A 27533-nucleotide genomic window follows, 5' to 3' on the forward strand; every position below is an offset into this window, starting at 1 on the left:
AGTCTAGAAAGCAAGGGGGTCTGCTCTGAACCTCGTGACTCAACGGGAGGGCTCTCCTTATTCTCTGAATTGATGTATATGGTTGCCCTGGGTTACACAGTTTACAGAAGTAGTCTTATGGCAATTCCTGTTGTGAGAAACCCTGCCACCTACTACCACGCCTCCCCAGTTCAGTTTGCTTCTGTCATGAATAAAATCTTTAACTGATCGTTTGGTGTCCTTTCACCTTGATTTAGCCTGAGGGAATTTCAAATTAAACAGGACTCCCTGGTCTGTCCAGTCTGGGTCCTGACAAGCCCCCTCCTCCAGGCGCATAGGCTGTGCTCCTTCTCCTGGTCACTTAAGATAAGGAATTGTGGCTTTGGAGAAGTGCGGTCCCACCCTGCGTGGAGCCCTCTCCTCCAGCTACATTGTCCTGTTCAGAAAACTCCAGCATTTTTACAGAGGCCGTCTTCTCCACCAAAGTTCTTTAATGAATGCTTGAGACATTGACTATAATTTGTCAGACCATCACACAGCCTGCCTCACCATGGTCTTCACCACAGGCTGCAGTGCCTGGAGCGCCTCCTCCCCCTCCTTCTTCACTGACCTTGGTGTCTGCAGGGTTGTTTCTCTCACATATTCTCACTCCTCTCCTCCAGCTGGCATTGGCAGCAGATTTTTTTTCCCCTTCTTAAATATGTTATCACAGAGGTGCTACCACTGTCGCTGATTGGCTTGGCCTTGGCCAGTGGTGGGTCCATCTTGGAGCTGGCTGGCATTGGCTCCGTCAGACATAGGGGAAGCTTCTGGCATCTTCTCACAGAAGCCACCCCTGTAGCCCCCCTGCTACCAAAACCTTGCCACGCAAATGCAATACAGCATCTTTCACTTGAACATATTACAAAGCCATGACTCTCTATTTGGGCAGCCAGTTAGTCTAATACCAATTGGTTTACAGAAAGTACATGTTTAGTCTTTAAAAAGGCTGCCAATTTTATGCATCCAAAACTAGACTAGGATCTACAGCATGTTCTCTTAAGGGAGTGACTTTTTAAGCTCTACATGCTATATAATTACCATAGAAGTTTCTTAGGGTTATGAAGACAAACAGCTTGTTCCTGTGTAAACCCTCAGACTAGTTAAAGTAACCAGCCCCAGGTTTAGCCACTCTACTTCCCTACCTTGTGCAGGGATGGTGAGACATTCTGAACAGAAAATAAACTCTTTTTAGAAATGTCTGGCTATGCAGGGCCTGCTTTGAAGAAAGGGTAGCATTGTTGACATAGTGTCATTGCAAGAAACAAAACTGCAGGAAGCAGATGATAGAATTAGAACAGTTAAATGACATGGAATTAAGTTTTAGAGTAGTTTGTAATATCCTCTGGATTTGAACGTTACAGCACGTGGGAAAATAACTGAAGATTGGCGAGGAAGATTGTAAACACACTCAAGTGACTTGTAACTGGGATGTAGAAAAATACATATATCATTCTAACTGTTGTTTATCCTTGAGCATTTGACAAGTAGAACATCTGTGTTTAGATAACATAGGCCTGTGATAGACTTAGAGGCACCCTATTGTACATGCTTGAGATTCCTACCCTGCTGTGGGAAAGGCCAAAGCACAGCGGAAAACTACACCTATGCGAATCCCTAAGAAACAGGCAAAACCAGCAGGTTTGGTGATTCTCTAGCATGGACTGAGCTCTGCAGTGCCTGCATCCCCGCTTGTGTGCCTCTACCTGAGTGCTGCTTCAGGGATCCCCCAGTTGGCAAGGTAACAAGAATAAATTTACTCTTTGCATTTCATCCGTGGTTTTGTGGTTGTTCCTGTGTCCTGCCTGTGCTGACCCACACATTTGTCATAGTTGGCAGGATCCAGGAACAGCCATGCCATGGCCGGCAAAAAGTTCAGGGACTGGGGAGGCCGTGATGTTGACTCCCCCCTGTATTCCAGGATGGCCCAGTACTGAATGTTGGACCCCCATGGCCACTCTCTTGGCTACATGGGCTCCGCTGGAAGTATGGCCTGAAATAGGTGATGGGGTGGTGGTTACCCCCCAATTGAAATGGCTATGCATGGGTTGCCATGGAAAGCGGCATCGGAGTCTTCTTGCAAGTTAGCAGGGAGATTGGGATGGTTATTAGTTACCAGTCTTAGAGCTCTTGACCGTGAAATTGTTGCATTACGGAGTAAAATGAGAGTTGGAAAGGGAAGTTGGGACTTTACGAGATGCAAAGGCAATCATGCAAGATGTGATGCAGAGTGGTGCCATGGGCTGCACGGTATTGTAGAGCGGTTGGTAGAGCATATTGCTGATAAACAAAGGGACAGATATGGAAAAAGTAAGGTTTTGATTTCCCGAGTTCATGCTCTCACCACAAAACCTTCGTGGGATCCCAAGGAATGGGATGAAAATATCTGGAGTCCTCAGACTCTGACGTTGAATTTGAGTCGGATTGAGAAGGCAGGGAGGTGGTAGAAGCACGACCCCTCATACAAATGAGGGGGCAGCAGGAACAAGCAGATGGGGGAGTATAGATCACACATACTTACACTCCGAAAGAGTTAAAGGAATTTTTAAAGATCTATCAGCAAAAGAGTGGGGAAGGCATACTGGCATGGATTTTGCGAGCTTGGGATAGTGGAGCTGCATCTATCCATTTTTTAATGGGTGAAAAAGATTTATTAAGCCCTATAGCCAGTGATGATCAGATACAATGAGGATATGCTCGGTTGCAAAATATCAGAGGTCCTGATGAGCAAGATATTATTGCACCTATGCTATATCAATGGTTGTGTGCAGCAGTTTTAACAGCATATGCTGAACTTGTCGAATTAGTGTTGTCCCTTGGAAATTGATGTACAATGGAAGAAGGTATTAGTTTAGTGTGGCAAATGGGGATGGCTCATGCGTTGATCATGGGATCCAATCCGGACAGGGTAGCAGTATCAAGAAGTATCAAAATGCAGCTTTTAAGAGGAGCGCCTGCCTCACTAAAACCCTTGATTATACCAGCAGTCACGAATGCTACTGGTAATGTAGGCACCCTAGCAAATACCTGGAGGGAAATTGGGGCTGTAACTTTGGGACCATCTGTGCAGGTGGTGAATAAAGGAAAGCTGGCAAAACTGAAAGGCATTACATCACAGGTGATGAGGAAACAAATGTGGAATGATTTTGTACAAGCCGATGTCCCATGATCAGAAATAAATGGGATTACAACATCAGAAACGTTTCGTTGATGGCAAAAGTTAGCATTTACGCAAAATAGCCGACTGCCCCTGGCCCAGCCGCCAACTCCGTGCCCACCCTCCACTCTGCCTGCCACCTCAAGGCAAGGCACTACCTGGCAAATGCCAAAACAGCAGAAATGAAGGTTTGGCAGGTCCCCCAAAATTGCCACTACTGTAGCCTCTTACTGTGAGGGGGACTGAAGCCCCTATGTTCCTTTAACTATAGAGTGGCAGTCTGGGGGGATTTTACATGTATTAGCTCTGGTGGATACTGGAGCTGAAGCTACTGTATTACATAGTAATAATAATAAAGAAGCCACATCACAGATCTGTGGACTGGGGGGAAATCTGACTCCTCCCCTCCAAGCTAAGGTTACCTTAACAATAGGAACTGCCACTCCATTTACCGCGACGGTGTTAATTGCCCCAATTAAAGAATATATCTTGGGTATTGATGTGTTGGCAGGATGAACAGTTGAAACTTTAAATGGTTGCTTCTGTTTTGGGACTTCTCAAGCAGGATTCGTTATTCGATCTATAACTGTCTTGTGTAGATTCTCAAAGTGGGATGCTGTTGTGCTGCCCGTGCCTACCAAGGTGGTAACTGTAAAACACTATCGTATTCCAGGGGGGAGGAGGAAATTACTCAAACCATTCAGGCACTTCAGCAAGTTGGAATAGTTAAGGAAACCATGACTGCTTTTAAAAATCCTATTTGGCCTGTTCAAAAAACAGATGGCACTTGGAGAATGACTGTAGATTACAGAGAATTGAATAAAGTCACCCCCCCACTTGCAGTTACAGTACCAGACATGGTTACTCTTATAGAAAAAAATTAGCAAAAATTTACAACCCTGGAAGGTGGTGATAGATCTTGCTAATGCTTTCTTTTCGATAGCCGTTGCTTCAGAAAGCCAAGAACAGTTTACCTTTACCTGGCAACAAAAGCAATATACTTTCCAAGTTTTGCTTCAGGGATACAAGCACAGTCCCTCCATTTGATACCAAATGATAGCAGCTAATATAGCACTACGGTCAGGTACCGGTACTGTTTACTGTTATATTGATGATCTATTGATTATGTCAGTCACAACAAGAAATTGAAGCAGCTGCTGAATCACTGAAAGCACATTTACAGGACCGAGGCTGGGCAATTAGTCCAAAGAAAATACAGGGCCATAGTACTACTGTACAGTTTTTGTGAATAGTTTGGCATGGACAGATGAGAGAAATACCAAATAAGGTACAGCAAACAGTCCAGTGATTTCCTGTACGAACGACAGTAAAACAGTTACAAACCTTTTTGGGACTTTTAGGGTACTGGAGAACGTTTATCCTACATCTGGTGGTATTAATGCACCCTCTGAAGAAATGAACTAGGAAGAAGGTTCTTTGGCAGTGGACCAAGCAACAAGAAGCCTTTGATGCCTGCAAAGATGCTTTGATTGAGCATGCGCAATTATACACTCCTAGGTGAGGATATCCTTTTGAATTAGAAGTAATGATTCTAGATGATATAGTCTCATGGGGATTGTGGCAGATGACTGGGCCAAAAAATCAGAAAGAACCTGTAGGATTTTGGTCCAAGGCATTACAAGACTCCTCTGTACATTATACTGTGATAGAAAAACAAATTTTAGCTGTAGTTTGGGCACTACAAGAAACTGAAAGAATCACAGACCAAGATAGCATGACTGTACACACACCCATACCTATTCATGGGTGGATTACTGATGATTCTGTTAAGGCCCATGCAGGGGTAGCTCAGGCAGCCACACATTGGAAATGGAAACGTTATTTACAGCAATGATTTCTACCAGGAAAACCACGTCACCACTCCACACGCCACTCTTCTAGGAACTGTATCATTTAATCATATGTCCACACTGGGGGAAACTCTTTCCCTTGGAGATATTCCTACATCTCCTGTGGAGGAGGCTCCCCTTTATGACGAGTTAATAGAAGAGCACAAAAAAGATACCCGGTTTACCGATGGAAGTGCAACATACATGGCAACTGGACAAAGACAATGGAGACCAGTTGTATATGCTCCACTACCAGGAATTATATTATGGCAAACAGGTTTACAGGCATCTAGTCAGTGGGCTGAATTGGTTGCAGCATCTCTTGCTATCCTGGAAGGGAAGGCACATTACTTATACACTGACAGTTGGGTTGCATACAGAAGTCTCACAATGTGATTACCCCACTGGGCCCAAGAGGATTGGCATGTACAAAAATACCCTATATGGGGGGGGGCAGATATATAGCAACAAATTTGGCAATATGTACAAAGTTATCCTTTAAAAGTAAGGCATGTCTCAGTTCATCAAAAAGATGATTCACTTGAGTCACAAAATAATAGGGAAGTAGATGATAAGACCTCTGACGAAGTACATGCTTGTGGAATGATTGCTGGAGGTGACTTATCGATATGACACGCACCCCCCTCAAAGGAAGGTGAACCTCCAAGGTGGAATGCAATGGACACGAAAAGAATTGGTTCCATGGTAGTTCCCTAAGCAACATAACCTGCAACTTTAGATGTTAGCAACACCAGGGGAGCTTGGTGTGCTGACTCTGAAAAGCAACACGGAGGGTGGAGCAGAGTGGAGATGCCATGGCCAGGCTCTGTGATTGCAGGGATAGGGAACTGGAACAATAAGAACTAGAACGGTTGGTCCCTGCATTGAATCCACTGAAGCAAGGAGGTAAAATAATGGGGGTTCTGTTGACCTAATGCCCTACTACTGATTTATATCACATGTGCCCAGTTCTGGGGTACTGACATGCAACACCATGTCCTTTGGGTGATCTTTGCTCATTATAATATCATTATAATACCAAACCACACCTCCATCCCAAAAGCTACCCACCTCCAAGGTGCAACTACCCCCCCATGGAGCATGCGCTCTGAATTTTCTCCAGCATATACCTTTAAAAGCAAAGTGAGAGAACTTTATACCAATCAAAGTAAAGGTATGTATGACTAGAGTCACTCAAGCTCCACCTAAAAGGAAAAAGAGGATAAAAAGACCCAAAAGGAGGAAGACTATTAGGGAAGACACCATCATAGACAAGTCGGGAGGGCATCGCTGACTTCTGGGATCAGTCGACGGGCTGAACCTCTCTTCCCCCCATAGGGATACCTATTGGGTGAGATTCGAACATTTGGTTGTACCGAGTGCTTCCCCGGGAAACTTAGAATTCTTTAGAGCTCTTTTCTTTCATAATATTATGTGCTTGTAGTCGACTGTATTATTATTTGCACGTGCTTTGCAGACAGTGTATTTATCACCGGCAATCCAAAAGAACCTGTACTGTTGCTTTAATAAACTGCGCTGCTCATTAATCTAGTCGTGATAGTTCGTTAACGCAACCAAACTCCCTGAGTCTGGTAATTCTCGTGCGTTGAACACGGCTAAGCCAAGAGTGCAGTACACTATTAGTGCATCCGTAATCGTGATAGTTCAGCATATTTAATGCGACCAGACTTATAGTGCTGAATTGAACATTACTCAGAAACTAAACCTAGCCGCCCCCAGCCCCTCTGACATATGAGGATAAGCTGGAGCGCAAGGGGGTTTATTTTCTGCCAAACTTCCTTTACCCTTTAATGCAACAATGCTCAAGCTATAAATGCGCATATAGCTTGTGGACATCGATCAGCTTATACTGTGTGCGCATGGGATATTGCTCACAATCAAACCCCTCTGCCATTACATATTTATAAAACACGTGCACATAATTGTACTACTTGTACGCAGCTACATTTAAGGGCATTATATAGGCCATGGGGAAAACTGGGTCAGTGGGCCTTAAATATCTGGCAGGTCAATTACATGGACCCCCTGCCCCTGTCGAAGGGGTGGCAATATGTATTCACTGCTGTGGATACAGTGTCAGGACTTTTTTTTGCTAAACCCACCAAGTATGCTAATCAACATAACACAATTGAAGCACTAGAACAACTCATTCATCAATACGGACCTCCTCACCATATACAAAGTGACCAAGGAACACTTGGTGTTCCAAGTGGTATTCCACTTGGAGCCCTTGATTGGGCTCAAGGGCTAGGGATAGATTGGATATTCCACAATGCCTACCATCCCCAAGCTAATGGCTTGATTGAAAGAAGGAATGGGATGTTGAAGGAACAATTAAAAAAGCTAACCAGTACTAAAACTTTACAACATTGGAGTTCACATCTTACTAAAGCAGTTTTTTTGTTAAACAGCCAGAATATTCATAATCAAACACCCTATGATCGTATTACAACACCTCCAGTACAAAACATGGTGAGGATTGAAATTCTTCCAGATGGTATTTCTCCCAAAATATTAACTACAGGGGAAATGGAATTGTTTACACTGACGGATTGTGTGGTGGGACCGCAACCTATTAGTCTAGGCGTGAAGGTTCATATAATAACCCCTGAGAATGACGCATGGTTCTGTACCCCAACTTCTCCTCTTATTTTACATCCCCTGTTGATATCAGATTCTCGAGTTCTTGTATTTCAGGTATCTTTGACAAATACCTGTGCCTTATCTAGAGGAGATAGCATAGGAATGGTGTTATTGGTGTCGCGAACCCGACATCAAATTGAAGTTCAGTCTGAAAAAGCACAAGCCATAGCTCTCCAATCTGTGTGGGCAATTACCCCACATCAGGTTATCAAACCCAGAGTGATATTAGCTGAAGGAGCTGGAGCAATGGCATATGTATTATTGGAAGGAGACGACACTCCTGTTTTCCTCTCCTATAACAGGTTGGCTCATTGTGCTTTGTAGTCTTGTACTACAGGCACATGCCCTGGATACAATTCCATGAGATCAAAATGTAAATACTTAGATTTGGTTAGCCTGTACTTTAACTAACTCATCTGCCTTTTGTATTGAGAGAGGATTAACAGCTGCAGATCTTTTGACAATGTGTTTCATTGGCCTGCCAACCCCAGTAGCTGTATTACAGAATTATACTATGCTAAGTGCTTTTGATATTAATGTTCCTCATTGCTATTCTTTCCGAGTGGGTAACGGCTGTATGCTAAGGAGCATTACAAAATCAATTGCCAGTGGACTATTTCCTCCTTTGACACCATAAACACTGCTCCGATTTTGAAGGCATGTGTTGCTTCAACATAACTGATGAATCAACCAGCGTAGAGGATGACATTCAACATCTTCAGGACTTAATGCATCAAATGAAACAATCTACTGGTGGTGCCTGGCTAGCTGAGTGGTTTAATTCCCTGACAGGATGGGTGGGACACCTGATTCAAAGCATTATGGTAGGGATATGTTTATTCCTTTTTCTATATGTGTTTATTACATGCTTCTGTAAATTACCCTGCCCTACACCCCGCAAGCCCAAATGGACACTTCCAGCTTTGCCAGCCCCAGCAGAAGTGGTCCCTTGAGCAAGGGGGTGGAATGTGGGATAATAACTGAAGATTGGCAGAAGGATTGTAAACACGCTCAAGTCACTTGCAGCTGGGGTGTAGAAAAATACATATATCATTCTGATTGTTGTTTATCCTTGTGTGTTTGACAAGTAGAACATCTGTGTTTAGATAACATAGGCCTGTGATAGACTTAGAGGCACCCTATTGTACATGCTTGAAATTCCTACCCTGCTGTGGGAAAGGCCAAAGCACAGCGGAAAACTACACCTATGCGAATCCCTAAGAAACAGGCAAAACCAGCAGGTTTGGTGATTCTCTAGCATGGACTGAGCTCTGCAGTGCCTGCATCCCCGCTTGTGTGCCTCTACCTGAGTGCTGCTTCAGGGATCCCCCAGTTGGCAAGGTAACAAGAATAAATTTACTCTTTGCATTTCATCCGTGGTTTTGTGGTTGTTCCTGCATCCTGCCCTTCTTCACTGGCTCAACTTTGCTCCTTAATTCCCAACTCCTCTACCTCCTCCCCCTGCCCAACCCCAAGCAGCGCAGGGGGCATCATAGACTCATAGAATGGTTTGGGTTGGAAGGGAGCTTTAAAGGTCATCTAGTCCAAACCCCTGGCAATGAGTGGGGACATCTTCTACTAGATCAGGTTGCTCAGAGCCCCATCCAACCTGACCTTGAATGTTTCCAGGGATGGGACATCCACAACCTCTCTGGGCAACCTGTTCCAGTGTCCCACCATCCTCATCATAAAAAAATTCTTCCTTATATCTAGTCTGAATCTACCCTCTTTTAGTTTAAAACCATTACCCCTTGTCCTATTGCTACAGTCCCTGGTAAAAAGTCTTTTTCCATCTTTCTTATAAGCCCCCTTTATATATTGAAAGGCTGCAATAAGGTCTCCCCGGAGCCTTCTCTTCTCCAAGATGAACAATCCCAACTCTCTCAGGCTTTCTTCATAGGAGAAGTGTTCCAGCCCTCTGATTGTTTTCGTGGCCCTCCTCTGGACCCACTCCAACAGGTCCATGTCTTTCTTGTATTGAGGACTCCAGAGCTGGATGCAGCACTACAGGTGGGGTCTCACCAGAGCGGAGGGGGAGAATCACCTCCCTTGACCTGCTGGCCATGCTTCTTTTGATGCAGCCCAGGATACGGTTGGCTTTCTGGGCTGCAAGCACACATTGCTGGCTCATGTCCAATTTTTCATCCACCAGTATCCCCAAGTCCTTCTCCGCAGGGCTGCTGTCAATCAGTTCACCAGCCATTCTGTATTGATACTGGGGATTGCCCTGACCCAGGTGCAGGACCTTGCACTTCGCCTTGTTGAACCTCATGAGGTTCTAATGCTTCTCTCACACACAGCTGTTCTGTGCTGAATATCTCTTAATGCTATACATCAATACACTGTACTCTCATTAATATCCCATGAAGAGAATATTTCAGTCCAAAACACTGTGTCTGGCTAATGATTCACTGCATCTGTATAGAAGCTACTCAGTAGAATTATGAAATACATTTAGTAAGGCCACACAACTTTAAAAGTCCAGTATATTGAATAAAATAATTTTATTTGTATCTACTTAAAAAAAACAAACAAAGTTTATGGAATCTGAAAATAGATGATAAAAGGTAACTTTTAACTGTGACTTAATATGGGAGATTCTTTCCCCCAAAATATGTCAGTCATTAATGTAATAAAGAACTTCAAGGTTCTGTGCTATACTGTATAATATGTAAACAGATTTTTGAAAATACTTTCCCATTATATATTTTGACACAGTATGCACGAATTTTAAAAATAAAAAATAAAAATTAAATTCAATTGCCTCAAGGTATTTCTTAGAAGTAAAGCCATTTGAAGATCTCTACCATCTGTGGTGACAAACTTCTATATATCCAAAATATTTCCTTTTTCCCCAGTGCAGAATAACTGTCTGGAGGCAATTACCTATCAAAATGATGCCAGCAACACAGATCTGATTGTATGACTTCAGCACTTAAAAGAGCACAGTGGTTATACATGGCTTTTAACCTTGGGATACAATTATTCTATCAGAACTAAAATCAAGTCTAAATCATTCATGTAGAGATGTGCGTGTTGTCTGAACACTGTTTAGAGTCCTTGCTTTCCAGATCTGATGGAGATGGTGAAGGTGCTCTGAGGTTCTTGTGCTTATATTCAGGGCAGGATGAACTTTGCAAATACCAGTTTCTCCAATTAACGACAAGCCACAAATCCCAAAGTAGGCATGTAAAGCATCTGAAAGCAGGATGGAAAATGAAAAAAGAATATTATGTTTCTGTCAGGCTGTAACAGCCAACTGTTCCTGGATTCCAAAACCCCTGAATAATTACAACCAAGGAAAACAAACAGATGCTACATTTTAAACTTAGGATTTGAAACAAGAGAAGAATTTCTGCCCAAACCCTCCAGCATGAAATGATGGTGTGCAATCTCCAAGACTAGAGTCTGTTTTATTTTATAACAATTCTTGCCCACTACTTAATTTCTTCTGAATTCTCAGGCCAAACAGCAAAATCATTTGAGGAGCTGTAAATACATTTCCTTCAACAGAGTAAATCTTCCCCCACACACAATGTGAAGGAATTTTTTTTGCAAATGAAAGGTCAGGTGGATAGCTGGCTACTTAGTGGACAGCTGACTATTGAAACACCAAAATTAGCACCAGTAGCCAAACAGCAAGATTTAGAAGTATGAAAAAAAACATTACTTTCCTTAATCTCCCCCCTTCCAGAGAAAATACCCTAAGGATATGAATTAATGAAGTAGCTTGATCAGCAGAGATGAGATGCTCTTATTTCCCCATCCCACAGCTCTCCTGCTGCCTATCTTATACCAGCACTAGAGCTTGCTCAACACCCTCTATGACTTAAAGTAATTCAGAAAACATGGAAGAAAACTAACCCGAGCAGGAAAAATTGGACAGCTTTCTGACATTTTAGTGAATTAAACTGGTTTGCAGAAGTGTTCAATATACACCAAATCTAGTGCAAAAAGGGGAAAGGACATGCAGCTGTACTTAAGGAAGCTGGGAGGAAGAGGAGTCAGCCTGCCTTCTCTGGGCAACAATAACCCATTAGGTTGGATTATCCACCCAAGAAATCACAGCCTAAAGATGGAAAGAGGATGTGACCTTAATGTGTCCCTTCCAAATTCTCAACACTTGGTAATCTTTTGGAGGTATCACTAATTTCATATCTGACTAAAATGATATTACAAGAAGTTATATGGCTAGAGTCTTGCTAGCCAGATGCCTTCTCTGAAAGATGGCTTCTGCTTATCAGCATTAACATGCAGACAAAAGCACATTTGGTAGATATAGTCCCTATTAGACCTTGCAGAAAGTATGTCAGGCAAGGAAAGCTCAACTTCAGGAAATATACTATATTAACTCCTATGGAAAGCTGTATTGATACTCACTAAACTCCATATACAAACCTAATTACCTATATAGGGATATTTGGTGAGTTGAACCACAAAGTTCTACACTTGTGCAAATCCATAACAACTTAATGCACAACTCCATTGTAGCCATAACACACCTATGCAGCCTGTGCACTTCTCTCTAAAGCTGTAAAAAGTGCAAGGCTTTTCAAGGCTGAAAAACATAGGTCCAAATGTTTTGTTTCATGAGCAACTCACAAATACATGGCAGTACACAATCTCACAACTACGGAGCAGCTGTCTTAAAAACAAACAAAAGTATAAGGTGGATTTATACTTCTACTAGTGCAAATCTCACTTCAGTGTTTTACATTTAGTAAATATGCACACTCATTTTCATCCTCTCCTTCTCTTTTTATCATGTTAGATATTTTAATCTTTCTTTTGCATCACCTGTAATTCACACGTTTCCAATTCTTTTGTATTGTATATCATTTAAAGATATCAAGTGAGATGCATCAGCAGTACATCTAGTAGTTTAAGAGAAATCTATTTAAATTTATTTAAATCTTATCATGATTTATGCTAAAATCTAGAAAAAAATTAATTAATTACTTAGGTATGTGTTCTAACAAAATCCCCAGCTCTGTAGAACCCTAATGTTTGGGGGTTTAATATTTGTAATAAGTATCATTAACATAAGATAGCAGATCTAACTGCTTTTTATCAGGAAACTTCTGATAGCCTTTTCTGCGTTTGACAACCCTATGTGGATGCTTACCTGTAGAGACTACTAAAAACTAAACAATAGTCTTTTTGCGATTCACTTTGGTATGCTCATGGTTTCAGAGGATTACTAGCATTTAAAAGACTTTTGACTTTTCAGATTGATTTTCAAAGGCAAGAAATAGTTTTCTAAGATCACTGCTCAACAAGCACACTGGTCCAAACGCTATTTTAAATCAAGAAACACTGCTACCTCTAGAACCAAAAACGTATTAACATCTGTTAGCATGGGAACATCAGGACTACAAAATAATATTTTCCTGAATCATCAGTTGTGAAAAGTTACTTGCAATTTTGGTAGTCCATGTAATATTTAAACAGAGCTTTTTGCATAAAGTAGGAGCTACAGAAGTTCAAATACTGAATCTATTTTAGAAAGCACCTATGAAAAAATTGCATATGCTTATTTTGCAACCTTTCCCTGGCATATTCTGTCACATATGTTTTGCAACAAAACCAAACTGAGGCCACTAGTCTCAGCTTTACAAAAGCCAAATGCTTCAAGGAGAATGAATCATTTCTGTCTTTATTCAACCTCAACAGAACTATTAACTCATTTGTGACATGACCCATACCAGTCTCATTATCTTCACATTTTGCATTTACATGGAAGTCAAGAGGACTGTGTACATTTAACCATCAGTAGGCTTCTGAAAACAATGGAGCTGCACAGACACTTCACATTAATAAAGTGGGAAATCTTTATTGCATTCAAAAAGACAGCTTGGCTTTCAGATAGTAGACTGATCTTGTAGGAAGCTCAGCTGTGTATATATGGCATTGAAACTACAGATCCATAAAAAAATAAAATGATGCTGCATTTACAGTCATTCTTCAGATTAAAACTGCATTAACTTTTTTTACTACTTTTCTTCAAAACATGAACACAGAATTACGTCACCATCTGCCTGAGGAAAGAACACTGCAATAAACCCACCTATCACAGTATAAACTGATTTGGTTTTTCTGTAAAAATCCTACACCATTAAAATTCAACGGTACCAAAGGAAACACCAAACAAGTTTTTCCCAGAAGATATGCAATCTTATAAGACATATTCTATAAATTGTCAGAGCTAGAAAAAAACTGGCACATCAGCAAAACTTCTGTACATTCATAAAGCAGCAATCTAGTTAATCCTTAGTACTCTAGTTCAATCTTCTTGTTCCATTTCTGTGGCCAGCCAGAGCATTCAAGTTTAAAAGTAGCTTACTCTCAAAAGACAGTTTAAGAGACAGGAAAAGCTTGCTTTATAGGAAACAGTAGTGTACGGACAGGAACACCATACAAATCAAAGCAAACAGCTTTATTAGTAGTCTTGCCTTCCTCAAATCTTATATCAAACTATCTTAAAAGACAGGTTGAGGAACTTTTTACATGATTGGGGTTTTAAACATGCTGTTTTTCTTCCTAACCTCCTAAGTAAACAGCTCATCAAGACAAACAGAAATATTTCCTCAAAGTGATACTGATTGGTCTACATAATGTACACCAAATATAGCTAGTCATCAGGAATCCTAAACTGGTTTTCAGGGGGGGGAAGCATGTCATGAGCACTATATTATCAGTGTGAGTCCACTCTGGCAAATTGTCAACTGTTCTTCAAAATGAAATGATGCCATGCTGAAATATCTCTGTGCAGATTCTGAACAGTCTCCTCCTTTATCATAACTATGTTTTTATCTTGTTTGGTGAGTTTATGGACTGTTTATCTTCTCTGTACAAAATGCCACTGAACATTACTACTGGAACAAAGTTTGTTTTCATATCTTTACAGTATCTCTTTTGAATTCTAGCATCTTTTCAAATTATCAGTTTCCACTTCCAAAATGCAACCAATAGCTATTTCAGATATACTATGTATAATTTCTATGTGTAATTACAATCTGTAAATCATAATATGTAACTATCATCTAAACCGAGTTGAGTATTTTTAAATACATCAAAGATTTCTGAATAAGCTCAAAGGACTCATTTCTTAAGGAAATAAACATTCTGAAATATTTTACTCAGACCCTTTACAAAGAAATCCACTGCAGAGTATGATTTTTAATTAGAATGGTTAAACACATATGGAAAAGCTTGTCCAGCTCTAAACAGACAGTGATATTGTTTTGGTGATAGCCTTAATTGATAGCAGCTCACTTCCTCTGATGCTTAACAAGGAAAAACTATATCCCTTTCCCTCTAAATCATGAAAATCTCATATTTTAAGGTTTGGGGGTTTTTCCATTATTTGAAGGAGACTGGGGAAAAAAAAACCTCTCTTACACCTCTCAGATATTTGACTGCTGGAATATATTTGTAGCTTAAAAGACACTCACCATAATTTTGAGAAGTAAATTTACCTGGATGGCTATCTGGCCATTTGGCAAATCCACCAACAAGACGATCTTGAGTTGACAGGATGTAATTGCGGTTTCTCTCAAAATTTGTATATTGGAATATGTTCAAGAGCTGAAAAGGAGTTAGAATGTTACAGTAATATACTAAACTTGAGTATATTTTTAAATATTAAAAGATAATGTCTATTTACATAGATAAGTAGTGCAATATAGCACTAATCTGTTAAACCTCCTTATCCTGCATTTTTTCAAGATAAAAACCTTTTATAGTGATCTTTGCATATTCTTGTACTTGTGCCAAATATGTAATTTTTCCAAGTAAAACAAGATGGTTAAAGAAATCAAAACAAGGCAGTAACTATCCTGTAGGTTTTCTGTACACTACCTTCAAAGTTGCTCCCACCCAAAAGGAATAGCAGGTGTCTACAGGTTTGTTGGGTCGTCCATTGTAGCCATTCTGTTGTCTCATTATACACCACCTTCTTATCCTGTTCAGTTCTTTTTCTGAAAAAACTTCCTCCAGTTTACCCATCAAACACAGCGATGCAATACCACAAAATGTAGAACCACCTATGAGGAAACAGTTGTTTATGCAATGTTTTAAGATACTCAGATTTTCACTGAAGCCTGTATGATCTCAATCAGAATTTTAACTAGGGTAATATCAATGGATTTCTAAAAGGGGTACAACAGGAATGAGTAAATGGTAATGCAACAGAAGACATTTCTTGATATGTTACTTGCACAAGAGAGCTAATGGGAAACCAGCAACCAGACTATCAGACTGAAGCAGAGATGCCAAAGGCAGTCACAGACACAACTCCCCAGAGAAGAAAAATAAACTGAAGGGTAAGTGTCTGACAAGCAGTAAGCAAAAAAAACCCAAAACCCCAAAACAACCCCCCCCAATCCAAAATACGTGGTTAATGCTATGAAAAAACTGGAGGATTCCCCTGGTTGTAGCAAACACACAAATTATGCTTCTAAGGATTTTTTTTATTGCTAAGGAAACTGCAAGGTAAAATTTGAAATTAGAAGAGAAACTCATATTTTCTGTCTGTGTATCATTGCCATCACTTTTAAAAACCCATCAAAGCTCATTCTATTACCTGTAATCATATAATTACAGCCTGGAAGTAAGCTGTTGATACAAGACATGGGGAACAAGATCCACTGTTACACTATTATGACACTAGAAAATCTAGGATTATTTTTCATTCTGATGTTGAAATGCAGGAAGGATACTGAAGTAATGATATTTGTTATCGCTAGCATTCTACAGCAACTTATTTAACTACATTTTAAAATATGTAGGGGTATAATTTAAATTTTTCAACTTTGTCAGGGGTCTAGGGGCCAGCTGCTGGATGAAATGACTATCTTGATCAACTGGAGATGAGGAACAGCATCAGGTTGTCTGTGCTGTTCATATCTGCGTGAGTGCCAGTATTGTAACAGTGTGTGAAAGGAAAGAGAGCCTGTTCCTTTAAGGGTATCTGGTCAAGGGCCTTTTCAATGCAAAAGGGGATATTAAGAAAAAGGGGGAAGCCATAAACAAGAAAATATATAGAGAAACAAACCTAACCAACAAACAATAAGGGAGGCAGTGACGAGAACCAAACCAGGTCAGTCACACTAATTGGTAAAGATATATGGAGTGTGGGAATGTTTATTCCATTAAGATTATATGATCAAAGACCTTGTCAAATGAGGAAAAGGGGGAAGCCATAAACAAAACATAGACACATGTCCTGGTTTCAGCTGGGATAGAGTTAACTGTCTTCCTAGTAGCTGGTACAGTGCTATGTTTTGAGTTCAGTATGAGAAGAATGTTGATAACACTGATGTTTTCAGTTGTTGCTAAGTAGTGTTTAGTCTAAAGTCAAGGATTTTTCAGCTTCTCATCCCCAGCCAGCGAGAAAGCTGGAGGGGCACAAGAAGTTGGCACAGGACACAGCCAGGGCACCTGACCCAAACTGGTGAACAGGGTATTCTATACCATGTGATGTCCCATCTAGTTTAGGAACTGGGAAGTGGGGGCAGGGAATCGCTGCTCGGGGACTAGCTGGGTGTCGATTGGCGGGTGGTGAGCAATTGCACTGCGCATCATTTGTACATTTCAATCCTTTCATTATTGCTGTTGTCATTTTATTAGTGTTATTTTTATCATTATTAGTTTCTTCTTTTCTGTTCTATTAAACTGTTCTTATCTCAACCCATGGGTTTTACTTCTTTTCCTGATTTTCTCCCCCATCCCACTGGATGGGGGGGAGTGAGTGAGCGGCTGCGTGGTGCTTAGTTGCTGGCTGGGGTTAAACCACGACAACACACAAACCTGACAGGCAAACACAATGGAGACAAAGACAGGAAACAAACCAGGTCAGTCACACTAATTGATGGGCTATCAGGAAACCACAGGCAAAGTTGGACTTTGCAAGTTTGCAAGGGTCTGGGCAGTGCTACCAGGGTGTGACCAGTGCCCCCTGCTCCTGACACCTGGTACAGCATTGTTGCCAAGATATGGTGACACCCATTATGGAATAGGGAAGCGTAACAGCACATGAAATATTCTGGATGGCAAAACCCGTGATCCCCCAGTGGTCAGGGATGCCTCCTGTGACTGTTCACTCAACTCTTGCTCAGATTTTGGCTAACACACAGCTCATGCTAAGACCTGATGTATGCTGGGAGAAGCACCATTAGGTCAAAGGGAGAGCAACAGGTAGGCAGGACACAATGGACAGGAAGAGATAAAGATCATTATGCAGCTATTGCCATCTGCAGCTTGCTGTCTCTTGCAGACAAAATTCTTGCATATTTATTGTCTGGCAGCCTCTTCAGAATCCACTAACTTTGGAAATGGAAAAGACTAAACTCCCAGATGGAGAGATATAAATATATCAGCTTATCCAAAAGGCTTTTGAAGGAGATCTAACAGCAGCCAGTCTGCTAAGGCCTTCATGCTTCCTGGTGTGATACAGAGGATGCCTGCACTGTGATGGAGAGGGAAAGGGGAACACCCTCACGGTTGGCTAGAGTATTGTGACACCGCCTCCATCGTTCTTCTTCCTCCGAGGATTGAGTGAATGACTTGTCTACTTTTTTAAAGTCAGAGTCTAGATTATGATTATTGTATTGCATGCTGATTATTAAGAATTTAACATGATCTGCAGACGGTCCAGGTAACTGAAAAGTCCAGGTGACTGAAAAGTCTAGGTAACTGAAATTTTAGGTAATAGTAAAGCTATGCTAATTACTAGAAATTCTAGGTAATGATAAGCTACGCTGATTACTAAAATCATTATGTAATAATAAAGCTCTAAATATAACTACAACCCTGTGGCCAATTTTCATTCTACCAAGGATCCTTAAAAGAACCTGCCTGTCCGTGTAGCGTTGGGTGACACAGACGTATAGAGGGGCTGGCTGGTACTTGGGGAATCCACAAATGTGCATGTGCTTGTGAATTTAAAGAATGTTGTGTGTGTGCCTTCACTAGTGAACTATCTCTACCACATATATTGGTTGTATGTGGCAAGGTCTTGGTAGCAGAGGGGCTGCAGGGGTGGCCTCTATGACAAGAGATCAGGGGCTGCCCCTGTGCTGGACAGAATAATTTCCAGCCATTTCCATTTACTGCTGTAAAAGACAATAAAAAATGTTTCTATAAATACATTAACAACAAAAGGAGGGCTTAGGAGAATCTCCATCCTTTATTGGATGTGGGGGGAAACATAGTGACAAAGGATGAGGAACTTCTTTGCCTCAGTCTTTAATAGTAAGACCAGTTGTTCTCGGGGTACCCAGCCCCCTGAGCTGGAAGACAGGGACAAGGAGCAGGATGAAGTCCCCATAATCCAAGGGGAAATGGTTAGCGACCTGCTACACCATTTAGACATACACAAGTCTATGGGGCCAGATGGGATCTAGCCAAGGGTACGGAGGGAGCTGGTGGAAGTGCTCACCAAGCCACTTTCCATCATTTATCAGCAGTCCTGGCTAACCGGGGAGGTCCCAGTTGACTGGAGGTTAGCAAATGTGACGCCCATCTATAAGAAGGGCCAGAAGGAGGATCTGGGGAACTACGGGCCTGTCAGTCTGACCTTGGTGCTGGGGGAGGTTATGGAGCAGATCATCTTGAGTGCCATCACACGGCACATACAGGACAAGCAGGTGATCAGGCACAGTCAGCATGGGTTTATGAAAGGCAGGTCCTGCTTGACTAACCTGATCTTCTTCTATGACAAGATGACCTGCTTAGTGGATGAGGGAAAGGCTGTGGATGTTGTTTACCTGGACTTCAGTAAAACCTTTGACACTGTTTCCCACAGCATTCTTCTGGAGAAACTGGCTGCTCATGGCTTGGACAGGCATACTCTTTGCTGGGTAAAAACCTGGCTGGATGGCTGGGCCCAAAGAGTTGTGGTGGAGTGTCAGAGACCAAAGGAGTTAATGTCTCAAACATTGTGGTGGGGCAAGTTCTGCTTAAAGAGGAACTCTGCATAACAACAAACCCTGCACAGCAAGGAACCACAGGCAGGCAACAGGGCAGGGAGAGCATGCTGGAGGGTACGCAATTCCCAGTTCTGTGTTCTGATACGCTGAGCAGGGCAGCTCACCATATATGGCCAAAGGTCAAAGAACAGTCGTACTTGCAGGGAGGGAGAAGTTGCTCCCCAAACGACCCCCCAAGCCCACCCACCCATTTCCCGAAGGTTTTGGAAGCACAAACCGTGCATGAGAACTAATTAGCTTAATGAGTTCGAGTGCCCGCCCAAAGGAGGGGCAAGGAGATTATAAAAGGACGCAAACTGAAGCCCCATGTACGCATGCCCACTGGAACTGGACCCTTCCGCTGACTGGACCCCTCAACTGACTGAACCAACACTGGACCCAGGACTGGTGAAATCTTTCTCTTTTCTCTCTCTTCTCTCTCGCTCCTTTTTTTTCCCCGTAATCCCTACACCTCATCCCTTTAGACATAAACTGTTGAGCAAGTCTGGGACTAGGAGTGGATCTAGCTGCCCCTAGGCTCCTCTCTGAGACGGAGTCTAGAAAGCAAGGGGGTCTACTCTGAACCTCATGACTCAATGGGAAGGCTCTCCTTATTGTCTTCCCTGAACTGATCCCCAAATAAACAAGGCCTGTAGTATATGTTTGGTGTTGTACGGTTAGCATGTTATACAGTTCACTGGCATAGTTTCATGCCAATTCTTGTTGTGAGCAAATAAAAGTTGAGTTTTGTGAGTTAAAGGATCCCTGGTGTTGTTTCACCTTAATCCTGACCTGGGAATCAGCAAACCTGAGTCATCGTCCTGAGAAAGTGGAGTTAAATCCAGTTGGCGGCCAGTCACAAGTGGTGTTCCCCAGGGCTCAGTACTGGAGCCAGTTCTGTTTAATATCTTTATCAATGATCTGGACGAGGGGAGTGAGTGCACCCTCAGTAAGTTTGCAGATGACACCAAGTTGGGAGGCAGGGTTGATCTGCTTGAGGGTAGGAAGGCTCTACAGAGGGATCTGGACAGGCTGGATCAATGGGCCGAGGCCAATTGTATGAGGTTCAACAAGGCCAAGTGCCGGGTCCTGCACTTGGGTCACAGCAACCCCATGCAATGCTACAGGCTTGGGGAAGAGCAGCTGGAAAGCTGCCTGGTGTAAAAGGACCTGGGGGTGCTGGTTGACAGTTGGCTGAATATGAGCCAGCAGTGTGCCCAGGTGGCCAAAAAGGCCAATGGCATCCTGGCCTGTATCAGAAATAGTGTGGCCAGCAGGAGTAGAGAAGTGATTGTCCCCCTGTACTCGGCACTGGTGAGGCTGCACCTCGAATACTGTGTTCAGTTTTGGGCCCCTCACTACGGGAAAGACATTGAGGTGCTGGAGCGTGTCCAAAGAAGGGCAATGAAGTTAGTGAAGGGCCTGGAGCACAAGTCTTATGAGGAGCAGCTGAGGGAACTGGGGTTGTTTAGCCTGGAGAAAAGAAGGCTCAGGGGAGACCTTATCACTCTCTACAACTACCTGAAAGTAGCAAGGTGGATGTTGGTCTCTTTTCCCTAGTAACAAGTGATAGGACGAGAGGAAATGACCTCAAGTTGCACCAGAGGAGGTTTAGATTGGATATTAGGAAAAATTTCTTTACTGAGAGGGTTGTCAAGCATTGGAACAGGCTGCCCAGGGAAGTGGTTGAGTCACCATCCCTGGAGGTATTTAAAAGACATGTAAGTGTGGTGCTTAGGGTTTAGTGGTGGACTTGGCAGTGTTAGGTTTATAGTTGGACTCGATGATCTTAAGGGTCTTTTCCAACCTAAACTATTCTATGATTCTACGACCTCTGTGATAACATTTTTAAGAAAGGGTAAAACACATTGCACAGCAGTTGTGAGAGAGGAGGAAGGAAGAAAAACAAAGCATGAGAAACAACCCTGCAAACAGTAAAGTCAATGAAGAAGGAGGGGGAGGAGGTGCTCCAGGTGCTGGAGCAGAGATTCCCCTGCAGGCCGTGGAAAAGACCATGGTGAAGCAGGTTGTCCCCCTGCAGCCAGTGGAAAGGACTATGCCAGAGCAGATATGGATATGCTCTGAAGGAAACTGCAACCTGTGGAGAGCCCATGCTGGAGCATGCTCCTGGCAGGAACTGCAGCCCATGGAGGACCCACACTGGAGCAGTCTTATCCTCAAGGACTGCAGCCCATGGGTGTGAGAGACTGAAAGAGTTAATATCTCAAACATTGCGGTGGGGCAAGTTCTGCTTAAAGACAAACCCTGCACAGCAGGGAACCAAGGTGAAAAGCCCATCAGCTCAGACATCAGCAACAGGAGGGGAAGGGCATGCTGGAGGGTGGGCAGCTCCCTGTTCTGATAAGCTGTTCTGATACAAAGATCAAACAATGGCAGTGTCTGCAGGGGAGGAGAAGTTGCTCCACAAATGACCCCCAAGCCCAAAGGCTCACAAACTGCTCATTAACCTGACGAGTTCGGGTGCCTGCCCGAAGGAGGGGCAAGGATGATAAAAGGGCACAAACTGAAGCCCCAGGCACACAAGCCCACCGGGACTGGACCCCTCGGCTGACTGGATCCCTCGGCTGACTGAACCAACGCTGGACCCAGGACCGGCGAAATCTTTCTCTCTTCCTTTTTCTCTCTCTGTCTTCTTCTCTTTCCTTTTCCTTTTCCACAATCCCTACATCTCATCCGTTTCAAGATATAAACCGTTGACCAAGTCTGAGACTAAGAGTAGATCCAGCCACCACTGGGCCCTTCTCTGAGGAGGAGTCTGAAAAGCAAGGGGGTCTGCTCTGAACCTCGTGACTCAACGGGAGGGATCTCCTTACAAGGTTTACAGAAGTAGTCTTATGGCAATTCCTGTTGTGAGAAACCCTGCCACCTACTACCACGCCTCCCCAGTTCAGTTTGCTTCTGTCATGAATAAAATCTATAACTGATCGTTTGGTGTCGTTTCACCTTAATTTAGCCTGAGGGAATTTCGAATAAAACACGACTCCCTGGTCTGTCCAGTCTGGGTCGTGACAGTGGGAAGGACCAATGCTGGATCACGGAAAAGGTGCGAGGAGGAAGTAGTGGCAGAGATGAAGTGGTATGAACTCTCGGTAACCCCCCACTCCCCATCTCCCCTGAGCTGCTGTGGCAGTATGGGGGGAGGCAGGGCAGGGAAGAGGAGTCTGGAATGAAGGAGGGAAGTTGTGCCTGGGAAGAAGGGAGGGGAGGGTGAGGGAAAGCTGTTTCAGTTTTTGTCTTTCTCACCACCCAGATCTATTTTAATTGGTGTACTGGTTTTGGCTGGTATGGAGTTAATTTTCTTCATAGCAGCTTATATAGTGCTGTGTTTTGGAATTTTGACCAAACCAGTGTTGATAACACATCCATGTTTTAGCTATTGCTGAACAGTGCTTACACAGAGTCAAGGCCTTCTCTCTTTCACACACTGCCCTGTCGAGCAAGGAGGCTGAAGGTACACAAGAAGTTGGGAGGAGACACAGCTGGGACAGCTGACCCCAACTAACCAAAGGGATATTCCATGCCATATGACATCATGCTCAGCAATAAAAAGCTGGGGGAAGAAGAAGAAAGGGGGGGACATTTGGAGTTATGGCGTTTGTCTTCCTAAGTCACCATAACGCTTAATGAAGCCCTGCTTTCCTGGAATCGGCTGAACACCTGCCTATTGATGGGAAATAGTGAATGAATTACTTATTAAGCTTTGCTTGCGCGCACAGCTTTTGCTTTCCCTATTAAACTGTCTTTATCTCAACCCACTGACAGCATATGTCCATACATTTCATACGGTTTCTTCAAACTTTTAAGGTTTTAATATTTTGTACCAGCTGTGGAAACTGGTTTGCTGCTAGGTGACTGTAAAAGTGAGATTTGGTAAATAATTATTAGAAACCTTATCCTAACACTATGATTGAAACAATAGACAAAAGTATAGCCAAGCAATTAACTAGTAGAGGTAGTTCCTCATAAGTTTGGCAGTTCTTGGCTCTTATGACTAGATGTTCCTGTACGCTAGATGAGAACAATGTTGAAACTGACCACATGTGACTGAAGCTGCGTTAAGCTTCAAGATCAAAGAACAAGGACAGGAATAAAGACTTCAAGGACAGCCAGCAAGAACTTCAAATGGGTCGGTGGTCGCAAAAGCAGCCCTTCGACTCAAATGGATCCTTCATTGCGCATGATCGGATGTAGGCAGTACTAAGATAATCAGTTGCAATCATTTTTATGTATATGTATACTAATCTGATTAATATGCAATTAGTTATTCTATATAACCTGTTAGTGCTAAAGCTGTGGTATGCACGCTAGGTGGAACTATCCCCCGTGAATCCAGCGCTGCAATAAAGAATGCCTGCTTTCTAAAACTCCAAAATGAGTCTTAGAGAGTTTCTTCGACTGGCTTTTTCGGTATCATTTTGGTGACCCAGATGGGACAAGGCTTCTGAGACTCGACGGACGTGGGATCGCAGGACCTCCAGCCGGCACCGAGATTTCTCGGGGAGACCCTTGATCCCCGTTCCCCGGGCTCACAAGCCAAGGCCACTGGTAAGATTTTATTTAAAGGCATTCTTTTGATTAACCTGGTTCTGGTATTCTGGTCTGGACTGGTACTCTTACCTGTAAGCCTGACTAAGAGAGGTCAGCAAGGAAGAGATATAAAAGGATCCTTAAAAGTCTGGTATTCTGGTAGAAGCACTTCTCTGATAAAGAGTAGTTGTCTCGCTGATTGAAGGCAGAGATACCCATCTGGTTTGGTCTCGGTACTTTGATTAAGGCTTTGGTATTTGACTATTGATTTTGGATATGACCTTGGATCTCTGATTGATTCTGTTTGGTATTTTGACTTAGGCTCTGATATTTGACTTTCCGATTTCTGATTTTTGTATATTGAAGGTGTTGATAATGGGAACAGGACAATCAAGTGAACTCCCTAAAAAATCACCTCTGGGGTGTGTTTTAAAGCACTGGAAACAACTGGGGGGAGTTTCGGGTAGTAACATGAGGAGAGAAGATTTGATTAAATATTGTAATCATTGGTGGCCTCTGTATAAGCTTGATGAAGGGGAAAAGTGGCCTGTGAATGGGACACAAAATTATAACACCATGTTACAACTAATGTTATTTTTGAGACATGAGCAGAAATGGGATGAAGTTATGTATTGTGATTTGTTCTTTACCTTAAAGACTCATCCTGAGTGACAAAAGGATTGTGGAATGAATATACCACCCAGCGATCCTTTTGTGCTATCTTTAGAAAAAGAAGGAAACAAAAAAGGTGACAATAAGCTCAAAAAGTGTTGTTCTGCATGTAGTATTGGGCAAAAATGTTTCTGTTGTGGATTTAAATAATTGGAAAATAGCAGCTGGGAGCTATCAGGAAAACCCTGATCAAACAGCCCATGCTTTTGAAACAATGATTCAGACTCAGGATCCTGATTAGAAAGATATACAAGTAATAATGTATGTATTTTTTGATAGTACAGAAAGAGATATGATCCAGAGGGTTGCTAAAACCCAGGTAAAAGCACAAGTGGCTTCTGGAGTATTATAGGGAACAGAGGAACAAAATTTTCCATCTACTGATCCCAAATGAGATCCTAATAATTTGGCTCAGAGAAGACTGCTGGATCAATATTAAAAATGGATTCTATTCGGAATCAGAAATGCTATGCCTAAGGCAATTAACATGTCTAAATTATATGAAATTAAACAAGACAGAAAAGAGTCTCCCACTGAATTTCTAAGCAGATTAAAAGATGCTGCTAGGAAATATACTAATATGGATCCTGAGTCTGAAGAAGGAAAAGCTCAATTGGCTCCTTTATTTATAGGACAATCCTCTGATGATATCAGAAGGAAATTACAAAAAATTACAAGGAGCAGATTCTCGGGATTGGGGAAAATTATTAGAAGTTGCTTGGGTGGCATATAGAAATAGAGATGAATTACAGAGTAAAATGAATGCAAGGTTAATAGCTGCTCTGGAAGTAGGAGCTGGTGTGGGACGAGGCAGAGGAGTTATTCCTCGAAGAAGGGTATGTGGTCGAAGAATGGGACAAGGGAGAGGAACTGGATTGGGGTCACCAGTGGGATTAAATCAGCCCCTGGGACCGAATCAGTGTGCATACTGTAAACAGGAAGGACACTGGAAAGGGGAATGTCCCCTGAGACCTACAAGGTCACAAGTGATCCCAATTTCAACCGCACAATCTCAGCAAGTTCCCCCTTTCTTGGGAAAGTTGAGTGAAAGTATCTGACGGGGACCGGAGGGGAGTCTCCCAGCAGAACCTCTGGTTACAGCTAACCTTGGAGAACAGAAAATTGAATTTTTAGTTGACACTGGAGCCACCTTTTCAGTTTTAAACACCTTAGAGGGGGAATTAAGTTCTGAAGAAATTAGTGTTGTTGGTGCGACAGGTGAACGAAAGACTAGACCCTGCTTTAAACCTTTGACAATGAAATTAGGAAAGCAAAGGGTCACTCATCAGTTTCTGTATTTGCCAAATTCTCCTAAACACCTGTTAGGGAGAGACCTACTTGAGAAATTGGAAGCAGAAATTAAATTTTAAAATGGTGAGATTAAAATTCTAATTCCAGAAACTAAACATACTGAAGCAGTGGCTTTGTTGTTACAGGACGGTCACCGAAAGCAGAGGATCATACCAGTCAAAGTAAATAATGCTGTAATTCCAGTCGTCTCAGCTGGGGAAGTTCCTGGTAAATCCAAAAGAGCAGAGCCTGTGAGAATTGATTTAAAGCCAGGATCGAGTCTGGTAAGAATTAAACAATACCCCCTAAAACTGGCAAGTCGGAAACAGTTAGTACCGATAATACAAAAATTTCTAAATTACAAATTGTTAAATAGAATGTGAATCCAAATATAACACCTCAACCTTGCCTGTTAAAAAGGCTAATGGAAAAGATTACAGGCTGGTTCAAGACCTCAGAGCAATAAATCAAATAGTACAAGATATTCATCCAGTAGTAGCAAACCCTTATACTTTGTTAACAACCCTAACAGAGAAACAAGAATGGTTCAGTGTTAGACTTAAAAGATGCCTTTTTCTGTATTCCCTTGGATCCCAATAGTCAAAATCCTGAGACTGGGAGAAAAACACAATATACATGGACAGTCTTGCCTCAAGGCTTTAAGAACAGTCCTACCATTTTTGGAAATCAATTGGCATGAGAATTAGAGATTTGGAAGAAAGAAAATAATGATGGAATCTTGTTGCAATATGTGGATGATTTATTAATTGCAGCTGAGACGGAAGAACAATGCACAAAATTAGCTATTAGCCTTTTTGAACTTTTGGGGAATCAGTGGATATCGAGTGTCAAAAGAAAAAGCCCAAATAACCCAGAGAGAAGTAACTTATTTGGGTTTTGAAATCCTGAAAGGACAGAGACAATTAGGAACTGAGAGAAAGGAGGCAATTTGTTGTCTCCCTGAACCTAAGACTCTAAAAGAATTGCGAACATTTCTGGGAATGGTTGGGTGGTGTCACCTGTGAACTGCAAATTATGGCTTGCTGGTCCGACCTTTATACGAGCAGCTCAAAACCTCAAACAATGGATTTATAGATTGGACTGATGCTGGGAAAGCTGCTTTTAAACAACTAAAACAGGCTTTAATGGAGGCGCCAGCCCTAGGCCTGCCAGATCTCACAAAGACATTTGAACTCTTTACTCATGAAAGAAAAGGTATAGCTCTGGGTGTCCTGGTCCAATATCTGGGACCAAGTCAGTGAGCTGTGGCCTACTTCTCGAAGCAATTAGACAATGTGAGTCTGGGATGGCCTGGTTGTCTGAGAGCCATCGCTGCAACTGTGCTATTGATCCAAGAAGCTCGGA

General features: G+C 42.4%; 1 protein-coding gene and 1 long non-coding RNA gene across 2 annotated transcripts in view; both read right to left on the reverse strand.

The window, feature by feature from the left end:
- The window catches only part of LOC138683379 (uncharacterized), a 224933-nt gene that overhangs the window by 65630 nt on the left and 131770 nt on the right, over positions 1 to 27533 (reverse strand). The window lies entirely within an intron of this gene.
- PGGT1B (protein geranylgeranyltransferase type I subunit beta) overlaps positions 10170 to 27533 on the reverse strand; it is a 94278-nt gene continuing 76914 nt past the window's right edge. Inside the window, 4 exon segments of the mRNA XM_069775096.1 lie at positions 10170 to 10753; positions 10756 to 10887; positions 15168 to 15276; positions 15550 to 15734. Coding sequence (XP_069631197.1) covers positions 10707 to 10753; positions 10756 to 10887; positions 15168 to 15276; positions 15550 to 15734 — 473 coding nt within the window. The 3' untranslated portion in view covers positions 10170 to 10706.

The sequence above is a fragment of the Haliaeetus albicilla genome, chromosome W, assembly GCF_947461875.1.
Source record: "Haliaeetus albicilla chromosome W, bHalAlb1.1, whole genome shotgun sequence".
NCBI classification, from domain to species: domain Eukaryota; kingdom Metazoa; phylum Chordata; class Aves; order Accipitriformes; family Accipitridae; genus Haliaeetus; species Haliaeetus albicilla.